This window comes from Acomys minous (genome assembly GCF_964271855.1).
Source record: "Acomys minous genome assembly, chromosome: 14".
Lineage (NCBI taxonomy): Eukaryota > Metazoa > Chordata > Mammalia > Rodentia > Muridae > Acomys > Acomys minous.
Genome location: NC_140496.1, coordinates 111,471,111 through 111,495,536, shown reverse-complemented (window position 1 = coordinate 111,495,536; position 24,426 = coordinate 111,471,111). Strand labels below are relative to the sequence as shown.

Here is a 24,426-nt window from a genome sequence, read left to right as displayed (position 1 = left end):
AGATGGCAGCTGCTTGCAGGCATCTACCACATGATTAATTTCTAATGCTCTTGGGCTAATAATGTAACAAATTAATAAACATTGATTATTCTCTTCTGAACAGCTCACTGTGCTCCCATGTCACAGAACTTAGGCAATTCCTCTGTTTTGACCTCTGATCTCTCTGAGTTTTTTTTTTTTTCCAGTATAAATGTCAGCTAGAACTCTCTTTTATTTTTAAGTTGTGAAATATATATATATATCCTTTCCAGGTGAATTTTATTTCCTTAAAAATCAGGAAAAAAATATTTGGCAAACCACCAGGTATCTGCACCTGTAACATCTCCATCAGCCCCATGGACACACCCTACCTTTCTGCCCAGCCTGAGCTGAAAGGCCACATGATGCCCTATCACCCATGGGGGATCTCCTTCCAGACTTTCGCCCAGGGTGTTGCATGGTGCCTTCTGTTTGCATCACAGGGACCCCCGACCTGACAATTCTACTCTCCACAGGCAGGCAGCCACATCCAGACCCTGATGGGGTCGCAGAGCCTTCAGCACCGCAGCCGGGAGCAGCAGCCATATGAAGGGAACATCAACAAAGTGACCATTCAGCAGTTCCAGTCCCCGTTACCCATCCAGATCCCCTCGTCACAGGCCACCCGGGGACCGCAGCCTGGACGGTGCTTAATTCAAACAAAAGGGCAGAGGAGTATGGACGGCTATCCTGAGCAGGTGAGGAGGCTCCTGTAACTGTAAGTAAATACTCAGGAAGGTAGAACGGCTCCACACCGCATGCTGGCCCCCCACACATGATGTCCTTCGTGGACACTGACCATGGTTATGGACAATGATACACTGGTAAATGCAATGGCTCTCCAGTCCTGTCCTTCCTTCCCACTGTCCACCCCGATTCAACCATTCAGCACATTTGAGTGTTGCACAGAAGCTCTGTGGACAGGGTTCACCAAGGCCCCCGGTGAATGGAGGGTCTGAAGGGTGAACTATGATTCTATCTTCATTTGCAGAAAAGCATTTTTAGTCCAATTTTTTTCTGGTTGTAGAGTGTTTAAAAACTCTAACAAGTTTTATTGGAATAGAAATATTTTAAATGTTCCAGAAATGATTCATATGGTGTAGCTAAGTCATAATAATAAGAATGATTGTTCTCCTCCCCCCCTGACTAGACCTGGGGCTTGCTCCCCACTGTAGAACACTGTCCTTCCTCGAGACCAGAAAAGATATCACCAGACAGAAGTTTAGGGAGGAGACACTGTCATCTAACACATACAGTTATTCTCTCTTTATTACTCAGATTATTAGACAAAGATCCATGGCAATTTCCACCCTTCGCATAGTTTATAAACCACCCGTGCTGTTATTGATTATTCAAAGCGTTACGTGCTAGCCAGCCTCCTCTTCTAAACATCCCAGTCAACATTAGCGTCTCTCTTTAGCTTTCCTCCACAAAGCCTTTTATCACTGGGACCCCTGCTGCTTCAAGCATTGTTTCTTTCTTGCACCTGCCCTGTGTCAACCATTCTAAGGATCGTAGATGCCCAAGACAATTCTATTACCCTTTTCTTGATCCAGGCCACGTGTTGGATTTAGAGTGTAGCAAGCCAGGCAGGCACCTATAGTCAGACAATGACGGATACACTGATTGCCCCAGAGGTTCTAAAAAGCTAATGAGGTGGAAATTATGCTTTAACCAAGGCTCTGTTCACATCTGACTCCACAGGAAAAATTACCCTCCATCAAAAAGTTGACATTGCAAGGGAGAGCTTGGCACGCTCCTCAGTCTCTACATGTTTTGCCTTCCCTAACCTCTGTTCTTCCTCATCTGTCATCCAAAAATGATCACCAAGCCAGGGGCTTGGAATCTGCAGCTCTTCTTTTACTGATATGAGCCACGTGACCCTGGCCATTCACTCCTCCTGAAGTTCTTCTTCCTTTAAACTGAAAACAATTCCACCTGTCAACAATTTTGGAAGTTTTTGGTAGGGCCAGGAGACGGCTTGGTCATAAATGACTCTCTGTGCAAGCGTGAGAACATGGTTCTAGGGACAGAGCCCAGGTAAAAATCTGGGTGTGGCTGTGCACCGTTGTGATCTCAGAGCTAAGGAGGAAGATTTCAGTGGCTCCCTAGCACGCACTGGCTAATCAAGACTACTCAGTGAGTCCCAGGCCAATAGGAGACCCTATCTCAAAAAAAGCAAGATGGTTGGCACCTAAGGAACCACGCCAAAGATTAGCTGACTCCTTGGCTCTGTGTGCATGTGCACATACACCCCACAAATGTTTTGGCAAGAGTTAGATCCCACAGTCCTATGCAGAGGAGCATAGATCATCTTCGCTGACACCTTGGCCTCCTTCCCAGGTCACCTCATTTCTGTGTTGACTGTGACCTAGGTGGTGGGGATCTTGTGACATCCTCAGTGATTCTGCACCGTTCAGTCAAAGTTCAGAGCCACTGCCTGAGGCATTCTGTAGCCCAGCAGGGCCACAGCTGGACAATGTCCTGGCACCATCACTATGTAGAAGCCATACAAGCTGAATATTTTTTAAATAAGCTAATAGTGCCTTTGATCTTTCTTTATGCACATTTATAACTGAAGGCAGAACGTGTTTTCATGCCTAGAACATAGAGATGCCCAAGCAGGCGTGAGGAGGACACACCTGGACAATGGGTGAGACCTCCCAAAACCCCTTCACCATATGGTTTAATTCTCACTTCTGTGGTCCAAGTTTCCAGGATCTATCTTACTGAAAAGGCTAAGAGGAGCAAAGTGTTCCAGGTGGCAATATAACAGCTAAGAAGCTGAGCTGGAACCAGGACGTGGTTTTGTGGAGTTTTTGTACTCCGTGTCACGGCCTGAGGCACAATAACCCAGAATACAGCTAGACTAAGTCCCAATGAGGAGTCGAAATGGATAATACACCCGGCAGGGCACAGTCACCATGTGACTGCACACAACTTACAGAGACAATGTGTAGGTTTCACTGTGCGTTCTTTGCCATAGCTTCAACATTATTCTTGGGCTTTTGGATCAACTTATGGGGAAATATTTACAAAAAAAACAATACTTTATGGAGGATCTGAGTGGGGAATAAGGCGCCTTAGAAAACAGCAGATATGCCAGCCACTCTGTGTGCTGTCTTAATTAAATTGTTGCCTTTTCATATAAAAAATCTGATTTTTTTTCTCTCCCTATTTTCTTTTATTTTCCTCCAGAGGGCAATCAACCAAGGACTTATTAAGAACTACAAGAAAGAGAGTCCTGAAAATGTGTTGGCTTATATTTTTTCTTAGCATGTACTAATTGTATATATTAGTGGGGTTGAGAGACACGCTGCACTAATCTAATACAGCCTTCTTTGTCCGCCCTCACCCTCCTGATACCCAAACTCTAGAAACCACTGTTCTGTGTTCATGTTAACTTTTTCAAGCCTCAGTATGTGAAAGAGAGCATAGTGTGCCATCTGCCTGTCTCTGGCTTATGTCGCTTAACATAGTGCTTCCCAGTCCTGCCCGTCTTGCTGCAAGTGCCAGGGTTCCATCTGCAGAGTCGGGTAGCAGTCCACTGACTGTAACTGCGTCTCCTAGACATAGCTCTGCAGTAAACACAGACGTGCAGGCTTCGCTCTGGTATGGTCAGTGCAGAGACTTCACTCCGCTCCCTGCAATGGAGCCTCTCTTCCTACATCCACCACTTGTCAGTTTCTGTTGCTTATAATAACAACCATTCTAAGAGTGAGGTGGTATTCCCTTGCAGCTTTTTGATAAGTAATTTAACCAACTCTTTTCAAGCCTTCCATCTTATGTCATTCACCACAATGTAGCTTTATTCAGCTACCCCCAAGAGCTGAAAGCCTCCACTGAAGTCTAGCACATACTTCCAACAGCTGATAAGAGAACAGCCGATGGAAGCCAGTGTCTGAGACCGCCATCTCTCAGCCAGCACCTCCTGGGTTCCATGTACCCCAAGGTAGCTCATAACCATTCACCCTGAGATGACTACGGATCGTCTGCTCCTGGCCTCCAAGTACTGGAGTGGCCCAGTGTCCAGCCTTTCTGTCCATATCGTCCCTACAGTGGTAGCTCTCAGTGCCAGGATGGGTGATTCCAGACTCTCTATCTCCAGCCCTGGCCTCCCACCTGCATTCAGCTGTCCAGCCATGTCTTCCCTCGCCCCTCTGCCTGGCTTTTCTAAGCACCTGATCAACACGGCCAAAAGAGCTGTTGACGTTCTGACCCTGCCCTTTCTCCCACATCCCCATCTATTTCCAGACATCCACATCCCCTTCAAGGACCTTCTATTCACCTCTCTGGTACAATGAAATGTATCTGGTTCCTCTTTCTCACAGCCCACCTCCAATCCAAAACACTCCTGGAGAAACATCCTAAATCTCACGCCTTCCTTGCCACCCACTCCCGTCCTGCTCTATCTACTTCTGAAGCTTCCTAAATGATATCTTTCCAGGGCGCCTCCCTCTGATCTGATCTGCTGCCAGGGTTATCTTTTTTTAAATGAAATCTATTTAGAGTGCGGGAGTCTTGTGGGAAAGTGGCGGGGGGGGGGTGGGGAGGGCGAGGGAGATAGGAGGACCTGGAGGTGACATGGGCTCCACAGGAACCAACAGAGCCAACCAACAAGGGCGCAGAGGGGCTTGCAGAGACTGAAGCACCAACCAAGGACCATGCATGGACTGGCCCTAGGCCTCCTACACGGATGTAGCAGATGGGCAGCTCAGGCTTCACGTGGGTCCCCTAGTAAGGGGAGCAGGCTCTGTCTCTGACACAGACTCTGTTGCCTGCTTTTTTATCACTTCCCCCTGTGAAGCTGCTTTTCCAGCCCACAGGGGAAAAGGATGTACTCAGTCCTGATATGATTTGATGATATAGTTTTTAAAATATAAAATGCTTTCTTCCATGTAAGAGAATGCAGAAATAAAAAATACATCCAGAAAATGAATGACTTACTGTCCTCCAATATTTCTGAATAAGTTTTCAGCCTTTACAGAATCATATAATGTCCCTGTGGGTCTAGCCCCTGTTCATATTGCCTTCTCTTCCTTACCAATCTGTCTTTTGGTCATGATAATCTTGCTGTTTTAAACTACATTTTATACACACACACACACACACACACACACACACACACACACACACACAAACACACACACACATGCCACAGACTGATGTGTTTAAAGCACACCGGTTGTATATTAATATTTGTATAGTTGTATCATCATTGTAATACAATTTAGAACTTTCCCATCCTTAGCTCTTACATCCTATGCTTCCCCCTTGCCTTCAGCCCCAGATGGTTATTGACCTCCTCCTGTCTCTGGGGAGTGTCCCTTGCTGACACTGTGCATCTCTTGACCCTTGCTTTCCCCTACCCGGGTATGCTCAGTGTTCTAATTACAGTGAGATCAACACAGACCAGAAGTGTCCAGTCAAGCAGCATGCAGGAGGCAGGCTGAGCCTCACAGACCCACTGGTGACTGAGCTGATGCTGCATTAGACACACATGTCATTTCATCTCTTAGGAGAAGAATGAAATACCCATTTCCACCAAATAAGCCACTTATTAATTTGTGAGCCTTTTGTGAAAGCACCACATCCCGGCTCCTTTCAGCCTCTCTTGCCTGAGAGGATCTTTCTCTCTTCTGGCCCACAGCAGGCAGGTGCAAGCCCTCAGCACAGAGAAGCCCTCCTTCCCTCAGGCGTTAGGAGAGCCCAGTCATGGTCAGCACTTAGGGATCTGGTGCATGTGAATATTCTGGAAATAGCCAAGCTGCAGGTCACAGCCCACGTCTGCCACCTTTACTATTCCTATTGTTGAAATGTATTGTGACACTACTTCCCCACCTCGCACCACCAGCCCTTGTTTCCCTTAGCTTCTCAGCACATTCCAGACTTTCAGTAATATAAATTAAATATAATCCTTCCTTGGGAAAGGATGACCGGAATCTACCTGTGAGAAGTTTTAAAATAATTCAGCTCTGGTTTTACAGTGACCTGAGAGTAGCCAGTAGGCACATCTTTTGTGCTATGTATGTAAAGCTTTTGTGAGACAGAACCAGATTTGTCGTCATTGTTGTTGTTCTTGTTACAGATGCTTGTTGTGTGCTCATGTGTGCATGCATGTGTGAGTGTGTGTGCTCATGTGTGCATGCATAAGTGTATATGTGTGAGTGTGTGTGCTCATGTCTGTGTGTATATGTCCATGGACTTCATTGTACAAAGTACTGGGGTTTCATGAGGACATCTTTATATAAAAATATAATAGAGTATTTTTGTCTCCATATCCTTTCTCTCACCTTCTTATTCCCTTAGATCAATGGTCCTCAACCTCCCTATTGCTTCAACCCTTTACTACAGTTCTTCATGTTGGGGTGACCCCCAACTATAAAATTATTTTTGTTGCTACTTCATAACTGTAGTTTTGCTTCTGTTATGAATCATAATGCAAAAATGTGTGTTTCCCTATAGTCTTAAGTGACCCTTGTGAAAGGATTGTTCAACAACAGTCCCCCCAAGGGATCATGACTGACAGGTTGAGATATTTCTGCTTCTCCCTTGTGTCATGTGTACATACATGACTTTTATGTGTCTATATAATACCTAAGACCCGCAAATGAGGGAAAATATGCTGTTGCTATTTTTGAGACTGGCTTAATTTACTTAATGTGACACTTGAGAATGCATGCATCTGTAGCAAATACAAATGCATTGGATGCTTTCCTGTCATTTTCTAATTATTAAATAGTAAAGAGGCAAAGTGCTACATAAATAAAGCTAAACTATCCCCTCCAGTTACATCAAATGGTTTTATATTATAAACCATTATAAGGTAATTTCTGCTACACTGTGAAAACTAGTTTTAGCAAATCCAGATCAGTTGAAGAAGTTGCAATTAAGTATAACTTAAAAGGGACTCTTTGCAACTGCAGTTACTTATAATTAGAGATTATCCACTGATGAGTTGAAAATAAAAATCACATTAGTGGATGATTTTTGTCCTGTTGCAAGTAAACCACAAGAAAGATATCATTTTAGGGACAAGCACAGCTTACTAAAGATGCTGCCACTAAGTAGGCTCACTTCACCCAACATCTGGAAACTCATGCATTTTGATTAAGTATGAAATGTGATTCATATTCACCTCGAACCTTCTACGAAAAGAGACTAGAAGTGTTTTTAAAATAGGGAGCTGAGAGTGCTTTTGGCATTGGCATTTAACAGGCTTAGAGGCTGGGTGAGTGCTGCGAACCAGAGGCTGAAAGTTGCTTGACCAGCCAACCAAGCAATCATCTTTAAGAAGTTTATTTATGTGTGTTTATTTAAATACAAAACATATGCCAGCGTGCATATCATCATTTTCTTTTTCTTGACCTGTCTGTCATCTCACTGCTGCCCTCTGTTGCTACCGGGCTCCCCTGACTTTAGTGCCTGCTCTGTACCTAACACCTATGTCTCTCCTTTCACTTAACAACAGAATGCTGCCTCTTAGATCCAAGGTTGTCATCATCTGGGGTCACCCTGTCCCACTCTATAACGCAAAGCCAGTATTTCCTCTCGGTCCCAAACCTCCCTCTGCTCAGGATCCGTCTAGATGCCCTTATCAGTTGACGTTGCCCGGGTGTCGTCCTGCTTGCTCCCAGTCTGCAAACACTGGGTCTGCAGTCTGCATTAACATAAACACCTTCCTTCCATGTTACTGAGGCCACCGCCCTGAGTAAGCCATACTTCTAAGACTGTCTGATGCCTCAGGGGCAAGAGCACAGCCCTGGAGCACTGCTCCTGTCCAGTCTCCGGCTTTTATGGACCTTACTCTTTAACATTGTGACATAAGGCTTTCCTTCTATTCCTCCAGCTGCTGCCTCGGCAGCTGCTACAAAGCTGCCCTTTTGTCTCAGAGGTTCCATGTCAACATCCTGTTTCTGGTCCCTTTCTCAAACTAAAAACCTTAACACTCCTAAACACTACCATGCCCAGAGACCTAGGGAGACATTACCGGTTTGGTGGAGTTTCTGTTGTTTACATCAGATCAACATGGGCTCACTGAAAACATGAGTGAATTGTAAAGCTTGTTGGACAATATTTAGTTGTAATGGCTACTTGGTGACCTTTCCTATCTTTTTTCTTAGTTCTGTGTGAGAATAGAAAAGAACCCTGGTCTTGGATTTAGTATCAGCGGTGGAATTAGTGGGCAAGGAAACCCTTTCAAACCTTCCGACAAGGTAAGACGTGAATTCCTTACTCACAGCCTGGGTTTCAAACGCTGCCTTCCACCGTGACGTAACAGAGGAAGGAAGCTGCCGATGTGTGTGTTGTGTCCAGCTGATCTAGCTAACCGTGAAGCCAGTCAGAAACAGAAACATGTCTGTACAGGCAAAAAAACAAATCCAGCATAGTGCTTGATGGAAAATGGAACAGGAAAAACAAACATTTAATCTTTATGTTTGAAAAGAAAACCAGTATCGTGATTAGTTTTCATAGAGTTAGTGTGTGTGTGTGTGTGTGTGTGTGTGTGTGTTTGCCTATTTGTTTCAACTTTACACTTGTATGTGGTAAAGAAATCTATGTAACTAATTTATAAGAAAACATTTCCAAATATTTATTTGTAAATTGTTCATTTGTTACTTAGGTTAAAAAAAAAATGTTTTCTTATAGTAACAAAATGACTCTACCTTGACTGGATGTGCAGGCCGGCACCTGACCTTGATCCACTAGACTTGCAAAGGGTTTCATCAACAGAATTTTGGAAACAAAAGTGACAGAAAACTAAGTTAATAATAAAATTAAAATTAGCAGTAGCAGAAGATTCAGACCCTCCATGCAGGCCACCTGCCACCCAGCAGGACAGCCTAACCCCAGGCTCTGGTATCTAACTTTCTACCCTGAGCTATGTAGCCTGCCCTGCTACTATGAATGTGTAATAATCTGAAATGAAATCAATGTGGACAAATCCGTTGACAGTTAGAATGATCTAACTTTGCTCTCACCAAACTGCGCTGCCTTGAGTGACATCCGGTGCAGACCTTTCCAATTTACTGCTATTACAGAAGAAACTCGCAAATGAATCTCTGAAAGAAAAATCTACTTCTGAAGAAAATTGAACGCAGGACTAGGGTGTGTCTCTGTGGCTAAAGTACCGGCCTTGCACCCTGTAGTCCAGAGTTTGGAGTCCCTGCACCCCGTAGGCATGGCAGCCAGCCTGTAGCCCCCAAAGCAAAAGGCGGAGACTCAAGAACTAGAGCGATCTTCCAGCTAGAGCTGAGTCTGCAGCTGTAGGCTCGAGGATGAGACCCTGACCCAATGTGTAGGATGGGGTGACTAAGGAGGACGCGAACACGAGCTTCTATCGGGAGGTTTCGAAAGCCTGAAGCAAGAACCTCATCCCGTATTTTTCTAACCTCTTCTCAGCCATTGTACTTCCGGCATTCCTCCCGTCCTTCTTCCGGTCTACAGAATGATAGAAAAGGTTGGGGTGGATTTTTTTTTTTTTAACACAGTGATGGCGTCCAGTAAGGAGATATGCAACCGTTTTCGAACACCACAAGTGAGAAGACCTTTAGCCAGGAAGCTGCTGCGGCACTGCAAACACTGGTCCACCTGCACTTACATTCTGAGATGATGGTGACTTATAAAGTTAAATTAGTTGATGACCTAGTCGTGGAAACCACTTATTTAATTAGGTAACTTATCAGTAAAAGCTTAGATTATCAGGAACCTGTATGACACATCATTTAAGATTCATGCCGTCCTGTTTTATCCGTTGTGATCCTCTCTTTCCAGTTCTTATTGGTGGATATTCATTCTATGAGGTGATGGGCTTCAGGATGGCCTCTCTTCCCATCCTGCTAGTCCCCGCGCTCTTCCCAAATACGCCCCTTTTATTTTTGTATCATGCACATCATGTATATGAAAAATATATAACTTGAAGTTGCACATATGAGAGGACATGTACATATCTGGACTCTTTCTGACTCTGGCTTATTCCTACTTTCCTGGAAATTAGATGATCTCATTCTTTACAACTGAATAAATCATAGGTGTGTGTGTGTGTGTGTGTGTGTGTGTGTGTGTGTGTGTGTGTACACACATATACATATACGCATCCATCATTTGTCCACTGAGCTGATTCCACAATGTGGCTGTGAGCAGTGCCATAGGGACAGCTCCGTTCTGTGCTAAGAGTCCTTCAGGTACAGTCCCAGGTCGGATACATCTGAGTCACGAGGTAGCTCTGTTTGGGTTGTTTTGTTTTGTTTTTATCTCTATATGCTTTCCTGGTGGATTAATTGATGAGGGGATGTTAAACTTTTCAGCTCTTTGTATATTTGGATACTAAACCTCTCTGTTCTCTAAGGCGTTACCAGACTTCTGTGTTCAGTAGGGTGCCTCTTCTCTTGTTTCCTCGCCTGTGAAGATACTTTTAATTTTATGTGACATCATTTGTCACTTCTTAGTTCTCTCCTGTGCTGCTGAAGTCTTACTCAGAAAGTTCTTCTCTGTGTTAATCATAAGAGTTTCCACTGTGTCGGTTTCTAAATTTCAGTTCTTATTGGTCCGTCTTGGATTTACTTCTGGGCACAGTGAGAGATAATGGAGGCAGCTTCACCTTCTATGTGTCTTGCTAACTCAGCACCATTTGTGACAGAGGCCACCTTTACCCAGCAGACATTTTTGGCATCTTTGTCAAAATCCAGGTGACAATAGCTTGTGGCCGACCACTCTTCCCGCCTTTGCCCTCCCATCCCTTCACTGAAATCTTTCAGTAAAAAGTTAGATAGCTGACCATCCTTGTGCTCCTTTCTCTCAGCTTAGAAATTTTTTCAGCTACTTTTGGTAGGTAGAAGATGCACTTTCATTAGGAATAAACACATTGCTAAACAGGGTGCTGGAATGGCGCTCCACTTCTGCCGTTTCAAAGTGCAAAGACTGAGAACGCAAGCTTCAGCATCCTTTTCTTCTGCTGTGATGGCTCTGAGTGCCTTATAAGCATTAATCTAATTTTTGTTTGGGTGATTGTACTGACTCAACTGTGTCTGTGATTGTGTAATTCGCTCCTTGGATTAAATGTAGCAGATAGGGAGTTCACATTGTTTAACACAGCTGTTGGAGGGCTCTTCCTTGAAAGTACTTTTCTCTGCCTGATTACACTCCAAGTCACTTTGCGATCTAAATCACGTCTCTCTGTTATTGCAAAAGTGGTGGAGGTGACCAGATTTTCAGGGCTACAGAACATTGCTCAAGTTAGTAATACTTCCCTTGGCAATCCTAACTTGTGATGGGGTCCTGAATGGCATTCAAACGGCCTAAAGATGTTGGCTCTAACAATTTACGCAGGAATTTAGTCTGTTCACTGGGAGAGAGTTTCATTTCCTCGGTCTCATGTTCCACATAAGCCCAGGGTTTGGGGAGAGAAGATGGATAAAGTGCTCGCCTTGAAAGCATAAAGACCCAAGTTCATTCCCCCAAGAACACACATTTTCAAAGTCGGGCTCAGTGACATGCATTTGTAATCCCAGCACTGGGGAGGTGGCGTGAGGTCAGACAGATCCCTTGATAGCCAGCTACCCCAGCTTATTTGGAAGCTCCAGGCTATGAAAGAGCCCCCATCTCAAAAAGATGGAGGACAGCCTGAGGAATGAATGATACCTGAGGTTTTAGTCTAGCCTCTCCACACACATATGCCACACACACACAAACACACATGCCCCTACCTGCAGATGCACTTAGCAGCAGAGCACATGACAAACTCATACCTTGTGGCATGGAGACACACACGGTATTCTAACACTGAGACGCTGAGAGTATTAGTAGTCAGCCAAAATCCTCCCATCTGCTTCAACAAACCCATGGAGACCGGCGTGCCTCCTCCACTGAACCTTGGTAATCAGGGAGTACAGTAAAGCGAGGGTTGACAGTCAGCTATGTGGCTTGAGGGCTAATGTATCCTGACAGTGGTGATTCTGACAACGGGGCAAATGCACTGTGCTTTCCAGCAAGACATGCACACTAATTCATGGTTTGCAAAATCCAAGGAATTCCCCACTGTGAGTCCCATGGGAAGCTGTTAGGAAGAGGAAACCAGACTAACAGAGGATGATGTCAAGCTGCTCAATATCCCATAAAGCATCCGAGACCCTTCAGATGGAAGCGCTCCTAATAAAACATTCAGAGCTCATCCAGGGCCTAACCTCCTTCCTCGCTCCATTGGAGGAGAGGACTAACTGCCTAGGATTTCCAGGGAGACTTGCAGTGACATCTGGTCACAGACTTACAAGAATGCTTTGTTATGGACCCAGATCACCCACATGGGGCTTACAGCAGGATACAGCTCTGTGGGAGAGCCACCCGCCTACCTCCACAGTTCATCAAATGCCCAAGCTAAGCCAACAGCATGGAGCTCAGCCATTTTTTTTCACCTAAGGAAATCTGAATGTCAGCACAGAAGTGACAGGAGGTGTTTGTTTGTTGATTTGCCTGAGTACAGGCAAAATTCCAAGCCCTGGGAAGAGTGTTGGAAGATGTAAAATAGTCACCAATGAACTTTAAGCAAATGCCATAGAGTCTCTGGGATATCACCAAATTATTTTCAATCATTGCCTCTGTCTGTCTGCATGAGCTACAGCAGGGCCAAGGCCCTTCACACCCTGCCTTCCACTCCTGGAAGCAGTGAGCCTTTTCTTTTGTGTAGATGTGGAAATTATGTCAAGTCAAGGTTTTTGTAAGGTCAATACCAAGAAGAGAAAGATAGCTAGACACAGAAGCAGACTGATTTTGGACACTTTTGGCCCAAGACATCAATACCAAAGACATTGATAGCAGCACCAAATCAAAAGTGCCTAAGGATTATTTTCTCTTCTTTCTGTAATCCTCATGGTATTAGATGGTTCATAAACAGAGAATTGCAAAGGTGTCCTTTTAAATTCTGAAGAAAAACAAAAAACACAGCCCATGCATGTTTCTTATCTCTTCATAGATATGAAAACCCGTGAACGGCAAATAGGCTTGTCTGGAGCTCTTTATCACATGTGATTGATGTTTACACAAGTATCAGTCCACATGGTGGATCGCACGCCTCTCTTCCCTTTGTACAACCACTGGATACATCTGACTTACTGTCTGTACTCACAAATTCATTTTGTAATATAGTTTACATATCTGCCCCACTTTTACTTCTACTTAAAGTTGAAGTGACTATGCAGTACTTTGGAGACGCTATTAGTTAAGGCAAAACAACAGTGAAGACGGAAGGATAGATTTCTCAGTGCTTGTTAACTCAACTTTGGATGACTTTTTAAGAAGGAGATCAAAACAGAGTATATTTCACATGTAAACCTGGATGCTTTAAGGTAAACTTTTAGCACACATTATTTTATAACACACTGATTATTTCAGGTGTGTCTTACCCCATTGCAACATGAAGTTATTTCTGGACAGTAAAAGTGAAACATGATGTTTTGGTTTTTTTTAAATAGAAAGTGAATCATTGCTCGTTTCTTTCAGTGTCTCAGTACTAGGAGGAAAGTGTGGTGCTCTTAGCAGAAGGTTGGTCTTTATAACCAAAAGGATTCCTATGGGTACAACTCCTTTCAAGTGTTACTAAAGAGCAAGTGATGCCTGTTAACCCATTGGAAAATGTCAGCATCTTTACCCTTGAACAGAAAGAAATATTCTGACTTAGGAAAGCAGCTAACATCACTCAGTGCAGACTCAGCTCTTGGGAAAACATAATGAGATGTATAGGATCCATCTCTCCAGCCCCTCCCCCAGCAAAATAAATATTTTTAAAAATAGCACTTTTAGCTGGGTGTGGTAGTGCGTACAGTACCTCAGCACTCAGGAAGCTGAGGAAGGAGGATCTTTACAAGCTCAAGTCCAGACAACTTGGAGTACATATAAACTTTAAAGACAGCCTGGGCTACATAGTAAATCCTACCACTACCACCAAAACAGAAAACAAAAAACCAAAGTCCAATGAAATAAAGCCTTCTGGTGCCTCATATTTGACCATGTCCCCTGGAGGGGGTGGCCTGGTGGCACTCAGAGGAAGGATAGCAGGCTACCAAGAAAAGACTTGATACCCTATGAGCATATACAGGGGGAGGAAGTCCCCCTCAGGCACAGTCATAGGGGAGGGGAGTAAGGGGAAAATGGGAGGGAGGGAGGAATGGGAGGATACAAGGGATGGGATAACCACTGAGATGTAATATGAATAAATTAATAAAAAATAAAGAGAAATAAAGCCCATGTGGATGGCCAGCGGTACTAGCACTGACTCGTAATTATTAACATCCTCTCTGCTAGACCACACTGGCTAGCTAGCACGGAGCAAAATCAGCCTAAAATGGAACCAGAAAGAATTTGCCAACTTTATCTTCAGGTTTGTTTCCATTCACTGAGAAATGCCAGACAATTACAATCAAAATACAAATGCACTTGAAAGTCACTCAGAGATCACATCTTATACAATTCTAAGAACTGACATCTGCTCCATAGAAGGGAGTTGCTGAGAACCCGAGTATGGGAGGTGTGTGGACTCTACCACACCCTGTTTACAGAGGACCCCATTTTCAGCTGGTTTTTGGAAGTGCATAATGTTCTGGATTCCTATTTTTTAAAAAATATTAATCAATGTAGAATTTTTGGAATGATTTTAAAGTCATAGTAATAAAACTAGAACACAATGAATGAATAAAAAGTAATGGTAGTCAGGTCTCTGCCCATAGCAGTATTAATTAATAATTATTCATACGTTCTGTTTTCCCTCATTCTGCACTGAAGTTCTGTGCTGGGTTAGCCAGCATTTTATCTCCCAATCCTAATTTCCAGAAGTCACTGGAAAACAGAAAACAAAGTCTATGAGTCACCAGGAAGCAGGAAACCACACCAAGCCTGCAGCCTGTGACTGTCACCTGAGGGTAGGATCCATCAGGAATTAAGGAAGGAAGGTGTGTCCAGTAGACTCTGGTCCCACCAGCTCCTCTGAGTGCCGTCCCAGAGCAAGTTGTCCATCTGTTGTGGGCGGCAGGCCTCCTCAAGGAGGAGGGTGCAACTTCCAAACATTTTCCAAAGGGGTCGTTGCAGGCCAAGGGTAGTTTTCTGTCCCTCAGGAGCTCCAGCAGCACTAGCCGTGGGGGGAGTCAAGACACATCATACCAAGGCGTTATCAGTGGGATTCCTCTCCCTTTCCTTCTGAGTAGCCTTAGAGCCCAACCAGCTTCTGTCTACAGAGCTCTCGGCCACCATGACTGAGTGTTCCCAGCGTCGCAGACCTCACTATGGACTCTGACCTCTCTACATCACTGATGAGGCCCTGAACCTTCTAATTACTACATCTTCAAATCAAAGCCCCAACCCAAGCATACAGTCACTCACTGAACAACATTGTGTTCTTTTGTACCTAAAAGAAGTAGCTTGAGTACTGATAGGAAGGAACAGGTTTCTGGGGTGAACACTCGGGGAGTTTTCTTAATGTCAAATGTGAGCTTCGGTGAGAGCCAGACATGAGCCGAGCAAATACCAGGTATGTTCTTGCTGTTTGTGCCTTTGCCCCCAACTCATCCAAAAGCTCCTAGGGAGCCAGCAAGGTGCTTAGTGAGCCTGATGGCCTGAGTTCAAAGCCCAGAACTCTCATGGTAGAAGGAGAAAACTAATTTCCACAAGTTTCCCTCTGATTTCCTACATACATGCTGTGGTGCTTGCACATCCACAGTCATATACACTAAGTAAATTAATAAATGCAAAAAACTGAGAGAATAAAAAGAGAAAAGAAAGATCTTGAAGACATCACCTTTAGCCATCAATTCAACATAAAGTTCTAGGAATATACTCAACAGTTAACCAGTACAGTTATTTTTTTTATTTCAAAATTATTAATGAGGCTCAGAGGCAAGCACCTTCACTCACTAAGACATCTTGCTGGCTCCCTGAAAGCTTTTGGATGAGTTGAAGCAAAGCCACAAACAGGGAGAACATATTTGTTGTTCATTCAGTTCACTGATAATTTTGAAATAAAATCAAAATTTTATATGTAAATTCTGTGTATATAATTTGAAGATTAATCCAAAGTTAAAGTAAGCAACAATGAATACAAAGTAACAAGTTGTACATTTACAATGTAATGCATGTGCATGTACATACTCTTAGTGACTAACATAAAGAAATGTGAGCTGGTGTGGTGGCACACGCCTTTAATCCCAGTACTTGGGGAGGCAGAGGCAACCGGATCTCTGTGAGTTCGAGGCCAGCCCAGTCTACAAAGCAAGTCCAGGACAGCCAGGACTGCACACAAAAACCCTGTTTCAAAAAGAAAGAAAGAAAGAAAGAAAGAAAGAAAGAAAGAAAGGTGTTCTCTACTTGGAATCGCACTTAAACCCATCACCATGTAGTAGATCCTTGTCACTGTCATTTCACGACTGAGGACATTAATAAGCAACTCCTTTTGGTGTTGAACTAAGTATCGACATGGGAAAAGAAATGTATATCTAATCTGTAATTTGCTTCTTTGCTTGTGGGCATCCTCTAATGGACTGAGAATGACTAATTTAGTCCATTTGCTAGATTTAGTGTATTTATTTACTCTAGCCAAGCAACTCAAGGAAGGAATGGCTTATCATCTTCAACTCCATCCCAGCAAGGCAGGCAGTGCGATGGGAAGCCAGCTGGTCACCTCACAGGGAGGTCAGGAAACAGCGAACAGGAAGTAGGGACAGGCTGTGATATCTCAAAGCTGCCCTCCCCAGTCACCTTCTTCAGCATAAGCCTGGAGACCTAAAGGTTCCATAGCCTTCCCAAACAGAGCCACTAGCTGGGAACCAGTGTGAAAGCACGTGAGCCTCTGGGGGGACATTTCTCACTCAAGCCATCACACTTGGGAAGTGGCCCATTTATAGCAGGAAAGACAGAGGAGTCTGTATTAACTACAGCTGGTGGGGTTTGGCTCCCTGAAGGCTGTGCGTCTCTGAATCAAAGCTTAATGTAATCAATAGGACCAAGAGCCAAAGCACCACTTTTCCTGAGTTTTCAGCGCAGGGCAGCTGCTAACAGGACTGATGATGTCTTTAAACAAATCCTCAGTCCCAGATGTATAAACCAGAGAGCTCATTTCCTTTGACCTATACCTTTTAGAAAAAGAGGCCGAGCCAGGCAGTGGTGGCTCACGCCTTTAATCCCAGCACTTGGGAGGCAGAGGCAGGCGGATCTTTGTGAGTTTGAGGCCAGCCTGGTCTACAAGTGAGTCCAGGACAGCCAAGGCTACACAGAGAGACCCTGTCTTGAAAAACCAAAAAAAAAAAAAAAAAAAAAAAAGAAAGAAAGAAAGAAAGAAAAAGAGGCTGTACAAGTAGTAAGTGAAAAATTATCACTAGAAAATTTCATGTAACACAGGATCTGGAGCCTGAGATGTGATTCAGTTGGTAGATCACTCTCTTGCTTATTATGCCTGTCCTGTGCTCTGTCTTCGACACCACCTAATTGTGGTGTGGTGGTGCACTGCACACCTGGAAGTGCAGGCGGGAGTGTCACAAGTTCAAGGCCATCCTCAGCTACATAGTAGGTTTGAGTCCAGTTGTGGATATAGCAGACCTTTCCTCAAAAAAAAAAAAATCGAGCAATACAGAAATATAAAGATCAAAAATTAGAAAGAGAAACCTTCACTGTACAGCTTCGTATGAAGCCTCTTCACCCACAAGGACCAGGGATTCTCAGTTGCAGCGTCTGTGCGACAGCTGTCTCCAGATGTTTTGAACTCTTGATTTCGGCATCACTTTCTAAGAAATATCTCTACAATGGTCTCGCTACACAACAACGCATAGCTGTTAAATAAAACGATACTAAACCCACAAGAATCATGGCTACATTTTATAAATCGTATGAGAAACATTTTCTCACCACCAAAAATTTAACTGTAGTAGTGGGGGAAAAAAACTTTAACTAAATCTGTTGCTCTCCTGTTCCTGGTTTTGAAATAATGCCGTGTCCAAAAATAGCACAGTGACAGGCCTTTGAGGGAGCCTGCAGGGGTAATAGGTGAAGCCTCCGTGCCACCACTATTTTAGGCAGAGCCTAGAGAGGAATCCACAGTGTAGTTTTTAATAGTTACCTCCTGCTTTTAATAGTTTCTGGAGCCATTTGTAGTTTACACAGAGTCTGTAAGTAACCTGTGCAAAGCTAACCAATCCAATTTTCTGGCATTTCCAGCTGCGCAGGACTCAAAAACAGCAATGCAAGTGGAAGGCGTCTCCTACACCCATCTCCCTAGAAAGCCAGAAATCTGGGCCAGACAGCAAAGAGGTGACCACTGACTTTGAGAAAACACCAAATGAAACTGTTCTCAGCTCAAAAAATTTAGCCTAGAACTAGACAGCATTGAAAATATCCCTTTGGGCCTCTCAGGTGGTGATCTGCAACAGGGTTCCTGGAGCAATTGCTAAAACTATGACACCTGACCGGCTGTGGTCACGTGGTGCGGGAGGAGGGCCCCTTGTCAGAGGTCAAGGGGAGGGGAAGATGGCAGAGGAGGGAGGAAGGGTGAGAACGGGAAGATATGAGTGAAGGAATAACAATCGGGATGTATTATGAATAAATTATAATAAATTTTAAAGTTAAAAAAAGAATATACTGGAAAAAATCCATAATCCAACAGCCAAAAAAAAAAAAAAAAAAAAACAAACACAAAAACACAAAAACACAAAAACAAAAAAACAAAAAAAGCAAAGTTTTCGCTCTTACATTCCAATTCTCCAAAGGACAGTGCTCTAAAGAGTACCCCAGGAGTCCGTCCGTCATTTCTAAAAGCAGCCTCACAGAAAATGAAATAAATTGCTTATTTTGGGGTGCTCTTAAGTCAGAAAACCTTTGGTTTGGGTTATTTTGGCACTAAACACATTTTAGAATGAGAAGGGGAAGAAGACCATCTGAAAGACCAAATCCTGCGTCCCTCCCGCTAGAGGAGAACAGTGCTCAACCGCAGATTTTTCTTGGTTGTTGTTTTGTTTGAGACAGGGTCTCTCTGTGTAGCCCTGACTGTCCTGGACTCACTTTGTAGACCAGGCTGGCCTGGAGCTCACAGAGATCCACCTGCCTCTGTCTCCCCAAGTGCTGGGATTACAGGTGTGCGCCACTGGCCCAACTGCAGAGTTTTAATTTGAATCTCTGTCACAAATTTTTCTAGGTCTCCAAAGTAATTCTCCTTTCTGGTCATTTTTATAATAGTTGCTTCTCTCATTGCTGTGGCACCTTATCTCATAAAGCAATTTCCAGAGGGACTGATGCTAGTTCAGTTTGAGGGCCCATCTGGTGTGGCGGGGAGGGTGTGACAGTAAGAGCATGAGGCTTGTGGTCACATCACATCTTCAGTCAGGGAGCAATGAGAAATGAACTCTGGCATTCAACTAGCTTCTTCTTCTTCTTCTTCTTTTTTTTTTTTTTATTCAGTCTGGAACTGGCCCCTGCTTATGGAGTGGGTTACCCACACTTAGAGTCTTCCATCCTCAGTTTACCCTTTCTGGAAACACCCTCCCACACAGGCCCAGGTGTGTCTCCTAGAGGATTCTCAGTCCAGTCAGATTTACACCAAAGATTAATCGTCACAGGCTTTTATGATTATTACATGTGTGTGTGTGTGTGTGTGCACGCACGCGTGCACATACCTGTACAAGACTGTGTGCCGTGATACACACATGGAGGTCAGAGCACAATTTCCAGGAGTTGGTTCTCTCCTTCCACCATGTGAGTCTGGGGATCAAACTCAGGCTGTTAGACTTGGCGGAAGACACCTTTATCTGCTGAGCCATCTCAGGGCCCCATCACAATTCTTTATGGACTTTAAGCTTCGCTGTTTGGAGGATAAGGTTTGGGCAAGGAAATACTATATCCAGCTCTGGTCACCTTCCTTCCTTCCTTCTCTTTCATTTTTTTTCCTACTCCATCTTGGCTTCCTTTCTTCTTAGTTTCTAATGGCCATGGAACTAATCTCTTGCCTCCTATAAATTCTTCTGATACTAAGGCAGCAGATTGATGAAAGCCTAAGACCTGACACATAGCAATTAAACTTTAAGAAAGTTCATCGTTACAAATCGCTGATGTCTTTATCCTTGGTGTGTCCATTCTAGTTCTTACAGAGGTTATGCTGTAGAGAGACCCAACTTTGCTCTAGAAGCCTCAGCATAAGTAAATCATGTTACCTGCTTTAAGAAAAAAATTAGCATTTAACACTTCTCTGGAGAGAAGACAGTATCCCCTGAAACACTATTGCATGTCCAGTTCTGTTTGCTATTTTAATGAGCCATTTTCCCTCTGGAAACCCTCTTTGACCTTTTACACTTACAGGAATATACGAAACATTGTGTTCTAAAATATTTGATGTGTTCTGGGTTGTATATGTAATTTTTGCTTGAGATGTGGCCTGCCTAAAAACCATTTTCCAAGCGATGACTAGAGGTTACACTTCAGGGAATTTTAAAAAACATATTTCATGCATTGAGGTTGCAAGTCCCTTAAGGGTAGCTCTATTTTTGTGCCCTATATTGACAATAGCTGGGACTGTCACAGTCATTCACCTTCATCATTAAAAATCATATAAAGTTCTGATCTCCTCTAGAGTTGAGGTGTGAAGTGCTGGCCTTGCAGACTTCATTTGGTGAGTCCTTGGATTATATTCAGAGGTTCTGGGCCTAGACAACCAGAAGAGGTCAGATCTTAACACTGAGAAATCTCAACTCACCACTTTGCAAAAGCACTTGTGGGGGAAAAAAGTTCCCATAAGCCTGTTCTTGAAGAGTCATATAACTTACAAACAGACAAATTCCAATACAAGATATAAATATAGGAACTGGAAATATAGGTCAGTGATTAAGATAACATACTGCTCTTGCAAGTTCAGATCCTTGCATCCAAATCATGTGGCTCACAATCACTTGAAACTCTGGCTCTAGTAAGATCTGATGCTCCTGGCCTCTGAGAACACTGGCATCCACTTGCACATACCACATGCAGACACACACACACACACCTAAAAGGATGTGGCAACAGGTCATATCACATGGAACAGCCAGCTGGCCCCATCTGGGTTAGCAATGTTAGTGTCTGCAGAAAGCAATGATTCAGTCTTTGAAAAGAATTTCACAGCAGCCACAGTGTTGCTCTGCTATGAGACAGCACCTAGGAGGGGTACCTAGCTAAGCTATGTGTCTGCATCATTAAAGAACCGCAGAGGTAATCATTCTGTGAGCGGCATTAGACAACCACGGTCAGAGACTCCAGAAACTAGAGCAGATTCTGTCAGCCATACAAAGAGCTGAGGACTCTGTGTTGGGAAACCATGAGAAGAGTGTCTGGAAGTCATAAAGAGCCACCGGGACCTCCACAGATGGACCCCAGGTCCTTTATGGCCAGTGGCCAGTGATTAGAGCCGTTGTCACCATGAGGCACTGCAAGGAGTCCACAGATGAGGCAAGAAGGACTTTCCAATGTAAGAGGAGCTGATCCCTTTACCTGTGGAAATCACGTGAAGATGACAGTTGTTGCTCTTAAATATACTCACTGAGAGAAATAACTTCTTGCCAGTGAATCTAGGAACATTCTCACTTTGCTGGGTAAAAGATGTTCAAACGTAGCTCATCTTCACAACCTTCAAAAATTATATTGATGGTTACTGGTTATCTGTGGATTGTCTACCATCCCAGGCATTCTGTAGGCATCTGCTTGCCTAAGACAGCTCTCTCTTAGGTGCCATCTTATATACATTCCACTAATGAAGAAGCATTATGTATCTAAAAATGGACGTGCCAGTGTGAAAATGTTACACACAGAAGGCTAGCTCCAGGGCAGTGTTGGATGTGGCTACCATATGCCAAAGAGAAAATATGATTCCCCAAATGTGGCCACATTCTAATTTCCTAAGCCCGTGAACATAGCACGTCATATAGTAAAGGGCACTTTAAATATGTGAATCTTGAGATTATCCAGATTGGTCCTTGGAAATGAGAAATCTCTCCTGGCTATAGTGGGAGAGAGAAATGGTCATGGAGATGGTCCATTGCTGTATTTGAAAAAAGAAACAAAGAGCTAGGTGTGGTGGTGCACACCTTTATCACAGCACTTGGGTTGCAGAGGCAGGTAGATCTTTGAGTTTGAGGTCAGCCTGGTCTACAAAACGGATCCAGGGCAGCCAAGACTACAAGAGAAACCCTGTCTTGAAAAACAGGAAGAAGAAGAAGAAGAAGAAGAAGAGGAGGAGGAGGAGGAGGAGGAGGAGGAGGAGGAGGAGGAGGAGAAGAAGAAGAAGAAGAAGAAGAAGAAGAAGAAGAAGAAGAAGAAGAAGAAGAAAAGAAGAAGGGAAAAAGAAAGAAAAGAAAAGAAAAGAAAAAAGAAACAAAGGGAAGCCATCAGCCAAGAACCTGTACATCCCTAAAAGCTGTTCTAGTAGGATGGAAAAGTGAGTTCTCCACACCAGGACCATTCAAGGCACACAGTGTACCCAGTGCCTTTGATTTAGCACCATAACAGCGGGGTCAGAAACCAGCATCGTGAGACAATAAATATGGTGGTGTTTTAAGTCACTAAATCTGTGGTGATTTGTTACAGCTGCAGTAAAAAGCCAAATACATATTGTTCAATGTGAAGGGATGTGTAGGGAGGGGGTACCTCCCTGGAGAGAGGTTGTGTTTGGCTGAAACCTCAGATGGAGGGATGTTAGTGCATGTTCTGATGCGTTGCTCTCAGCACATTCCACACTCTGTCTTATGTCAGAATCTGGGCATGCCTAGGTCCTCCCAGTAGAGCTATATGTTGCTAAGATGCCAACCAGATGGCTTCCTGACGTCCCAGAAACTTAGAAGATACTTTTTCTTTTACTGGAAAGTACGTTACTCATTTAATTTTTATTATAAAAACTCTGATGATTCCCTATCAAATTCTGGTGGAACACTGCACTCCTGGTGCTACTGCTGGAATTCAGCACACTGCAGATGTCACCTCCACATTATCCAGGCAGCCAGGCTCTGCACTTCGAGGTCTCCAGTACTGTGGATGTGACTGTGTAATTAGGCCCCCTATGGTCTGGATTTATGCAAACCTTATTAAACTGTCTCTGCACGGTGAGCTGAAGAGGGGAGATGAGATTCAGCCGAGTGGCAGTCACTGGCAGCTGCGAGGCAGTGATAGTGGAAACTTCACCTCAGCAGCCCCTGACATAGTGGCTTGTTTGGGACAACGCTGCCATTGTGGCTGTCGCAGCACAGTAGGGTAGAGGGAGCTAACTGCAATCATTAGCAGTCCCCCTGAGGGGATGTGCGTGCAATCTGCCAGACCAAGGAGGAAATGCAGGGTCTATGTTTGTCATCACAACACAGATGCCCCCAGTGATGAGAGAAGTCAGCACTGCACCTCACCCATCTGTCTTGATTTTCAAACAACTTGATTCCCTTTTTCCATGCAAATTTTCCATTTACAACTAAATTTGACAAAGCTGTTTTCATTGTTGGATGTTTTTGTTTGTTTGTTTACATTGGTTTGGTTAGTCTTTTATTAATTCTTTTGTTGGTTTGCTCACTGTTGAGACAGGATCTCACGTAGTTGCCCAGGCTGGCCCGAACTCACTATGTAGCCCTGCTTGCCTCAAATTCACATCAATCCAGGAGCAGATCTCTGAGTTCAAAGCCAGACTGGTCTACAAAGCAAGTCCAGGACAGCCACGGCTACACAAAGAAACCCTGTCTCAAAAACAAAAACCAAAAAAAAAAGATTTTTTTTAAAATTTCACATCTATCTTCCTGCTTCTGTCTCCTGGGTACTGGAACTACAGCCTGCACCAAATTCATAGTTTATACAAAAAGGCATTTCTATTGATGGCTGTGAGGTTGATATATAAAGTACAACGTTTATATATATATAAAAAAACAAGGTAATCTTTATGTTACATGTGGCTTTTCTTAGACTTGACTCTACAGAGAACAGTGCTCTACTTTTAATAGCATAACCCTTGTAAAGCTTAATTGTGTAAAATGTGTTTTTTTAAAGTGACGTTTTCACTCTTTTCTATATATGAATGAAAATGTTTTTAAGTGCACCTGCTTGTTGGTGATATGCTCCTAACCTCTATCACTTCTGACTTATAGGGTATCTTTGTTACTAGGGTTCAGCCGGATGGGCCAGCATCCAACCTACTACAGCCTGGTGATAAGATCCTTCAGGTGAGACGAGTAAAAGCTGACGCGCCAATGTCAGGTACTAGGGTTCAGCCGGATGGGCCAGCATCCAACCTACTACAGCCTGGTGATAAGATCCTTCAGGTGAGACGAGTAAAAGCTGACGCGCCAATGTCAGGTCAATCACGCGGTGCTGCTGGGTTAGGGTACTCGAACAAACGCTGACAACCGGTTCTTCTTGTGTCTATTGCTTGTCACTGTGCATTAAAGC

General features: G+C 43.8%; 1 protein-coding gene across 13 annotated transcripts in view; it reads left to right on the top strand.

The window, feature by feature from the left end:
* Nucleotides 1–24,426, top strand: part of LRRC7 (leucine rich repeat containing 7) — a 474,653-nt gene that overhangs the window by 432,436 nt on the left and 17,791 nt on the right. For 12 of the 13 annotated variants that reach the window (XM_084757043.1, XM_084757042.1, XM_084757040.1 and 9 more), the window contains 3 exons: nucleotides 495–716; nucleotides 8,142–8,234; nucleotides 24,126–24,200. In XM_084757043.1, the coding sequence (XP_084613169.1) occupies nucleotides 495–716; nucleotides 8,142–8,234; nucleotides 24,126–24,200 (390 nt within the window). The remainder of the gene's footprint in view (nucleotides 1–494; nucleotides 717–8,141; nucleotides 8,235–24,125; nucleotides 24,201–24,426) is intronic. The other variant, XM_084757050.1, reaches the window with a different exon arrangement.